Consider the following 8,917-nt stretch of genomic DNA (forward strand, 5'->3'; position numbering starts at 1 on the left):
TATTAGGTACATGCAAATCATAGACTTATTTAAAAATCACTAAATAATATTCGCATTTATTTTCATATTCCACAAAAAAAATTTCTTACACTCAATGGAAAAACCATTAAATTAATTTTTCTACTGGATTATAATCGATGTGGAAATGTGAGTTTGAAATTTATCATTATCTTGATTAACCTACTTAGTTTCTATTCTATGAGTAAGAATGTTATTTGTTTACTATCTGTAAACAAGCTAATTTATTCATAATTAGAGAAAAGAATGTTGTATTAAAAAAACACTATTGAGAAAAGAATGTACATTGAGAAATCAATGCCCAATGCCTGAACAAAAGGTTGAAGAAATTACGTGCACTTAGGCCATAGTCAATAACTAAACGATTCTGATCTCAATAGTTTTCTAGAGTTGAAATTTGTATTTTTTATTACATTTGAAATTTGAATTTTTTCATTGAGTTCAATTATAATATGATACTTTAATGGAGAATTTTTCGATAAGGATAATATGATATTGAAAAAAATTATTTAAGTCACATAATATTTTAGTTTTAAATTTAAATCAATAAAATTAATAATAGTTTTGATTTTACTATAACCGATCTATTATGTAGGTTTTTACTATAAATTACAGAAATTGAACTATTATACATTTTTAAAGAATTTACATGGTGGAATTCAACTTGAATTAATGAAGAATTAATTATGGTAATGTAAAGGTTCAGGGAAATAAATAAAAAAATATTATTACTTTCTTTTATCTAATAAAAAAATAAAAATATTCTACATAAAATCTTTCCTAGGAAATGAGATGGAATATGACAATGAATCTGATGGATTAAATTCTCTAGAGCATAAAATAACAATCACTACCAACAATTTTTCAAACTTGGAAGGTCTTTGGATAATTCTAGCCACTTTGTATTGTGAGAAAGAAAATTTAATTTTATCAGCATGAAGTATTTCCTAACGACATGAGTGCGATCAATTACTTGAAAATTTGGCAAACAATATTTACTTGTGTAAGATTCGCTTTATGATAACCAAATTCAGTCATTCATACTTTCTAGAGCATAGTACAAAGAAGCACACAGAAATCGTCAAATTTATGAGCTTGAAATGGGCATCTCTACATAAACCTTTAGACCCCAACAGTAGGAGCGTTTTCCGCGCTGAATTCTATTCGCGCGTTTCCAGAAAATGCATAACATCTTATGGGGAACATCTATTTTGCTCGTATAGATCACCCCATAAGAGAAAATGGATCCGGTTAACGAGCTAAAACAATTCTGCGCGTCTGAAACGCTCCTATCGTTGGGGCCATACTAGAATATCAGAATGTTACCTTTAATGTTATCTGATAAAAAATTACATACCTGTGAGTTGAAGGGTCTCTGCATCCTAAGAGTCTCAGGGAGACCTCCAGCTTGGGAGAAGACCACTAATGCTGGTGGAGGTAAAGGATTGGATGCATAAGCAGAATTTTCCATCTGTAAACACAGCAAAAAGGTTCATTTGTATGTTTTGTTTACAATCAATCACATTAAATCTAGGTCCCTGCGATAACGATTTAAATATAAAATCATGAATTGTTTATCAAATAATCATAAAATACAAGTTTTCTCTGTTTGGGAAGAAGAAATAGAATTCATAAGGATGACATAACCTAAAAGTCTGAAATATTTCCAGCGACATTCATAACATATACCAAGAAATAAAATTGACAGACAATCCTCCATTAGTTGAAAATAACACTAATGAAAGTGGTAATATTTTTATTATTTTCAAACGAATTTAAATCATTGTTATCTTCAGCTGAAGATAATCAAAGTACGGTAACTGTATTACAAGGAAGGTTTCAAATTTCTAGGTTATGCGTAAACAAACTCAGTCATTCTCGGCATTTGCCGGAAGACAACGTAAATGCTTGGAAGTGACAATTTATTGGAAGTATGAAGATTTATTTATCAAAGTAAAATTTTCCAAGTTATAGAATAAAATAAGGGAAAATTATAAATTCAATTTGAATAACAGGGTGTCACGGTCTCTGAATCACCTTTGAAGTAGCCGATTGATATGATTATTAGTGAAAGTGTGATGTTTTATTGAGAGATAGTAAGTTTTTATTAAATTCTGTAAGTACTGATACACTTATGAAGGAAATATTCCATCCTTCCTTCCTTCCTATCAACCAAAACAGAACTAAACATTCTGATCACTTACCTACGGTCTCATGTTGTCATGTTGGTTTACGTTGAATTGTGGGTAATATCACAGCTGAGTATGAGCGGGAGAATCGTGAAATTCAAAGCAATCAAAAGTGCATTGCCCTGCTACCTAGTGAGCAAAATTTCCACTAAAACTTGATCAAAAGCGCGGTCAACATGGTTTGAATTTGAATACAGTACTGTAGACCATTTTGGAATTCATTTCAGATATCAAAATAATCTACAAACTAAATAATTACAATTATACATAAACTGTAGCTTTTCATCAATTTTGGGAACAGAAACAAAGTGAAATATCAACTAGTTTATTGTATAATATATAAACAAAGTTTATCCTTCAAACGGTCTGATGCTAATTGGTTCATTTCTGTTTTCCTGTTTTTCAAATAATGATATCAATATCATTATAATATCATGTGAATTTAGAATGCAGTATGATGTGAACTGATAATAACTTCTACACTGCTTGATTGAAATGAAAAACTGACAGATAAATTAAAAGAAATTATGAATGTAGAATATTCCACTATTTTTGTACATGTTTTGAATTCTTTGGCAATAAATTTAATTCAATAGGTAAGGTGAAGTTATACTGATGTGTATATTGTAAAATTCCTGAGTAAAGATAATACCGTATATCTTGAATGTGTGTAAAAGACTAACCCTATATGTACAATGTATAGTTCTATATTATAGGATTAGTCTTTAACACAATTTATTAGTGCTGTATTGCCTGTTCAATAAAAGTCAATATTGTATAGGTACCGTATGAACAAATGATTATAAACTCTTGAGCAGTTGCCCCCAAACCATGAGTATTCTATTTCTTATCTCATAATGTATAAAAACAGATTACACAATTGATAATACACAACCGTGTTTTATTATCGATGGTATGTATAGCGAAGCCACCTATGTTTTAGGGCAAAACGTATAGTCAGTAGCTCCTGAATACAGTTTTTTTATCATCATATCATTATTTTTATCATGATGGTAAATTGGAACTAAAAAAATCATTGATCAAAGATATAGTCAAGAGATTGCTGCTTGTTCTTATAACTATAACTAGGTTACTCAGATAAATTTGTAACTTCTTAACACAGTAAATGTTTCATGGAATAGTTGAGTTTAAAGTAACTTGGGTAGTTTAAGCCAGAAGGCATATCAAAATACCTTGTTATAATAATTAATATTGTACCATCCTTCTGTACCGGTAATAATCAATAACTAGCTAGAAAGCAGTCAAATACTGAGTTTTGATGTTGTTAGAGACTGAGGTGATCCTCATTGAAATGTATTATGACAAATTGATGTGCATTCCTAGACCTCCAAGTATACTCATGTCTGTCACTCAATTTCTCTTGAACTTTTCATAATTAACTGAGAGATATCCTATATTAATCAGAAGAAATTGAACAAATATGTAACGACAACAAACAATGGCAAGAGTTTTGGAAGCATGTTGAAAAAATTTATTAAAGAGCTATGACTCTTGTAAAACAGGTGTCACCTTCATGGTTAGAGGTCAGATTGCCCTCGTACACATCTAGAATAGCTAAACTTTGTCTTGACAATATAGAGATGAACGTCACTTTCAATGGTTTTTAAAGGTATTTTAATGTATAAGGTTTGTAATTTTAGATATAACTGTGCAAATGGCAAGTGTGTAAACTGGATTAAAAGCAGTTCAACGGAATTATCATTTGCAGCAGTTATGTCTTAAATGTATATTTTGTAAATTAAATTTAAACAGATGAAAACAATGAAAGGTTAAATTACAGAAGTAATTTTTGCCCAACACCGATTCCTCAACTAATTTCAACCCATAGATAAATAATTTATGGAAAATTGGATGAATTTATCAATAATAAACTGCTTTCAAGATATAATTGTTTTCACCAACCTAAGGTTCCTCAATACTTCATGAGTACTACGGTACTGCTAATTACATATTATAGTATTATCAAATATTTTCAAGTAACAAGCCTTATCACTCGGAAATTTTTGAATAAATCAAGAATTCAAATTGATTAGATAGATAGTGTTAACGCTAACGGAATGAATAGGAGGAAACACGGGTGAATAAATGAATTTCAAAACATTTCAGTCCAATATTCAATTTTAAAGGAATGCCAAATATATAATATAATACAATAGAAGGATTTACACAGTTTACTATAAACTAGAACATAACTATTCAGAATACTCTATAATAAACTAAATCAGATTTATTTATTTCTCTCAGCTACATCAAGTGGGCTACTAAAAATGACCAATAATTATAGTATATAACTTTTCGTTGATACTGACCGAATAATTAATCAATGGCTCACAAATTGATTTGTGGTTTTATGAATAAGAATAATTTATCGGATAGGTTATAAGAATCATTTGTAATTTGCCTATCAATGCTCATTGTAGACCACATTTTATAGAACCTGGCTTACTGACATTGCCATCACTGTATGTTTTTAGTATTCTGCTTTGTGTACAAATGAAATTTGGAACAATATTATACAGACAATTACCATAACTTGAATACATGAAATAGACAGACTCAAAATTCCTCAATTGAACCATTCCAAATCGCAGAGAAACTGGCACTACATGTGAATAAAACTACACAGATCAACAAGTTAAAGTTAATGTGTCAATAAAATAAAATGTGGAATGTTTTTTTCACTGTGCATAATTTATTTTCAATAAACTGGGTACCATTTCTGTTGTATTGGATGACTCATGTCTTAATTTAAAATGACTTCTTAATTTTATATTTTTATTTATTAAGTCTGAAGTCATGAACCTTAGTGATTTAAAAATGTGATGAAGTCAATGTTTAGAGAATATTGAATGACTAATTCTGTTCTAAAAGCTTCAATTACAATGGAAGGAAATCGAATATTATTCAATATTATAAATCAAATTCTCAAATTTTATTCAATATTCAATTTAAGGGATGCCAATATATAATATAATACAATAGAAGGATTTACACAGTTTACTATAAACTAGAACATAACTATTCAGAATACTCTATAATAAACTAAATCAGATTTATTTATTTCTCTCAGCTACATCAAGTGGGCTACTAAAAATGACCAATAATTATAGTATATAACTTTTCGTTGATACTGACCGAATAATTAATCAATGGCTCACAAATTGATTTGTGGTTTTATGAATAAGAATAATTTATCGGATAGGTTATAAGAATCATTTGTAATTTGCCTATCAATGCTCATTGTAGACCACATTTTATAGAACCTGGCTTACTGACATTGCCATCACTGTATGTTTTTAGTATTCTGCTTTGTGTACAAATAAAATTTGGAACAATATTATACAGACAATTACCATAACTTGAATACATGAAATAGACAGACTCAAAATTCCTCAATTGAACCATTCCAAATCGCAGAGAAACTGGCACTACATGTGAATAAAACTACACAGATCAACAAGTTAAAGTTAATGTGTCAATAAAATAAAATGTGGAATGTTTTTTTCACTGTGCATAATTTATTTTCAATAAACTGGGTACCATTTCTGTTGTATTGGATGACTCATGTCTTAATTTAAAATGACTTCTTAATTTTATATTTTTATTTATTAAGTCTGAAGTCATGAACCTTAGTGATTTAAAAATGTGATGAAGTCAATGTTTAGAGAATATTGAATGACTAATTCTGTTCTAAAAGCTTCAATTACAATGGAAGGAAATCGAATATTATTCAATATTATAAATCAAATTCTCAAATTTTATTCAATATTCAATTTAATTTTTAAATATTCATATTTTTTTATTTACTATTAGAAATTGATCAGTATTGCAGTCCCATGTGGATTCCCATGGTGTGCTTCCTAGATTAGTATAAGCAGGGACAATTTTACTATTATCAACTGAACAGTGTTGCAAAAATGACCAACTGAAGGTCAGAGAGAGAGAGAGAGAGAAAATAGCTATCCGTGGACACAGTCCCATGTGGATTCCCATGCTGTGCTTCCTAGATTAGTATAAGCAGGGACAATTTTACTATTATCAACTGAACAGTGTTGCAAAAATGACCAACTGAAGGTCAGAGAGAGAGAGAAAATAGCTATCCATGGACACAGTCCCATGTGGATTCCCATGCTGTGCTTCCTAGATTAGTATAAGCAGGGACAATTTTACTATTATCAACTCAACAGTGTTGCAAAAATGACCAACTGAAGGTCAGAGAGAGAGAGAGAGAAAATAGCTATCCATGGACACAGTCCCATGTGGTTTCCCATGGTGTGCTTCCTAGATTAGTATAGCAGGGACAATTTTACTATTATCAACTCAACAGTGTTGCAAAAATGACCAATGAAGGTCAGAGAGAGAGAGAGAGAGAAAATAGCTATCCATGGACACAGTCCCATGTGGATTCCCATGCTGTGCTTCCTAGATTAGTATAAGCAGGGACAATTTTACTATTATCAACTCAACAGTGTTGCAAAAATGACCAACTGAAGGTCAGAGAGAGAGAGAGAAAATAGCTATCCATGGACACAGTCCCATGTGGATTCCCATGCTGTGCTTCCTAGATTAGTATAAGTCAGGGACAATTTTACTATTATCAACTCAACAGTGTTGCAAAAATGACCAACTGAAGGTCAGAGAGAGAGAGAGAGAAAATAGCTATCCGTGGACAAGGTCCCATGTGGATTCCCATGCTGTGCTTCCTAGATTAGTATAATCAGGGACAATTTTACTATTATCAACTCAACAGTGTTGCAAAAATGACCAACTGAAGGTCAGAGAGAGAGAGAGAGGAGAGAGAAAATAGCTATCCGTGGACAAGGTCCCATGTGGATTCCCATGCTGTGCTTCCTAGATTAGTATAAGCAGGGACAATTTTACTATTATCAATTCAACAGTGTTGCAAAAATGACCAACTGAAGGTCAGAGAGAGAGAGAGAAAATAGCTATCCGTGGACAAGGTCCCATGTGGATTCCCATGCTGTGCTTCCTAGATTAATATTAGCAGGGACAGTTTAACGTGCCCATCCGATAACACTGTCTGCAAATCCGTAGAAACCAATCAAAAAAAAAAAAAAAAACAATGAGGAGGAAGACGGCAGACTGCGTTACAGACTGCCGCATAGCTTGCTGCCATCACCGAAGTCTTTAAAAATGGTGGCAAAATGCATGGAGGATGTGCGCAGCCTATGAGCTAACCTCGCCGCCACCGATCCACTAGAGGACAAAATCGAGATCACCAACGCCGCTTTCAGGAAGAAGATGCACAAGGAGTGGCTGGATTTCATCAACAGGCCGGTGGATTATGTTGATCATGGTGCCAACTATTGGTCAAGGAAGGAATTGAAGGATAAAGAAGAAGAATCGAAGGACGAAAATAATGATTGTATGGATAACATTGACAATATATTTACAGGTGACTCTTCCTGATCCAGATGTTGTTCTAGTTCTATTAAAAGGTACTTTTGATTCTCTCGAGCACACCGACGTTCTTTTTTGTCAACTGTTAACATGTTGTGAACATTATCCACACAACCAGCATTTTTGTCCTTCGATTATTCTTATTCATCCCTCAATTCCTTCTTCGACCAACAGCTGGCACCAGCGTCAACAGAGTCCACAGGACTGTTGATGAATTCCAGTCACTACTTGTGCATCTTCTTCCTGAGAGCAATTTCGTCCAACGAAAAACCTTCAGATGGTATGGCCATGCAGCTTGAATGAGTGTGGTTCCTTCTAGTATTAACCAACTCCAAGTCATAATGTAAGCGTGACACTGACGTCGTGTGTGAACAAGGAGATAGAAAAAGGTGTGACGTCAGGTGACATTGTTAACGGCAATCGAGAAGGGACTCTCTCGTCTGGCAGCTAAGAAACATTCGCTGTTCTCGTTGAGATCACATTCTGGTGCCACGACAAGGAAATGATCAACCGGCGCGTGCGTTTTCCCGGGGCCCTATTTCTGCTAAAAAGTGGCATGCGGCGAGAGATGCTCTGCAATGGACGTCCAAAACTCAGGAAGCGTAGCAGAGAGTAGCCAACTTGAAAATACGCGCTTACAAAGTCAGGAAGATCTGAACCAACTTGAAAATCATATCCACAAAATGAAGAATGAGCTCAATGGAAAGAAGTAATTTCAGATTCATTAAAAATATAGTTTTAAACCCAATTTTCAGTCATCTGTCGCAGCATGCCCATCAGTTGTGCAGCAGTAGAGCCGCGATGAAAGCACATCCGCTGCTTAAGCACTTGCTTGGCGAGGCCCCAAAAATGAGAACTAGAAGACAACAGAAAATGTTCCTTAGCTGCGAGACAAAGAGAGAGAATCTACTCGCGACTGCCGCCGACAATGTCACATGACGACACGCCGTCACTCCTTGCCCACAAATGCCATCAGCGCTACGCCCACATCATGACTTGAAGTTTGATTCAGAAGTACAGTTATATTTTGTATCAAATATAGTGTTCCATCTTACTGATCTTTCAGTATAATTATCTCTGATCGACTGTCGACCCAAATACTGGCCCCTGAGGTCCATGTGGGCGATCAAAAAATGTTTGTATACTATGCTTGTTTTGCTGAATAAAGAATTTGAATTAATGACTTTATAATCTCTACCCCACAAATATTCAGTCCACACTTATTTGAATTGATAATTGCTTATGAAATGCTAGCTTGCCTTACACGT

At 33.3% G+C, this 8,917-nt stretch overlaps 1 protein-coding gene and 1 long non-coding RNA gene across 3 annotated transcripts in view; one reads left to right on the top strand and one right to left on the bottom strand.

Annotated features, from left to right (window-relative positions):
* Positions 1-2,262, bottom strand: part of LOC111043241 (E3 ubiquitin-protein ligase Rnf220) — a 129,547-nt gene extending 127,285 nt beyond the window's left edge. The window contains exons 1-2 of one of the 2 annotated variants that reach the window (XM_039442809.1): positions 2,223-2,262; positions 1,376-1,489 (exon numbers count right to left, since the gene is read on the bottom strand). In XM_039442809.1, coding sequence (XP_039298743.1) covers positions 1,376-1,489 — 114 coding nt within the window. In that variant the 5' untranslated portion in view covers positions 2,223-2,262. Of the gene's footprint in view, positions 1-1,375; positions 1,490-2,055; positions 2,203-2,222 lie in introns of those variants that run through there. The other variant, XM_039442808.1, reaches the window with a different exon arrangement.
* A 3,878-nt stretch (positions 2,263-6,140) lies between these two features.
* LOC120354865 lies at positions 6,141-7,300 on the top strand. The gene is made up of 2 exons (XR_005573260.1): positions 6,141-6,302; positions 6,579-7,300. It is a non-coding gene; the product is annotated as an uncharacterized LOC120354865 (long non-coding RNA).
* The last annotated feature ends 1,617 nt before the right edge of the window (positions 7,301-8,917 follow it).

This window comes from Nilaparvata lugens, chromosome X, assembly GCF_014356525.2.
Source record: "Nilaparvata lugens isolate BPH chromosome X, ASM1435652v1, whole genome shotgun sequence".
Lineage (NCBI taxonomy): Eukaryota > Metazoa > Arthropoda > Insecta > Hemiptera > Delphacidae > Nilaparvata > Nilaparvata lugens.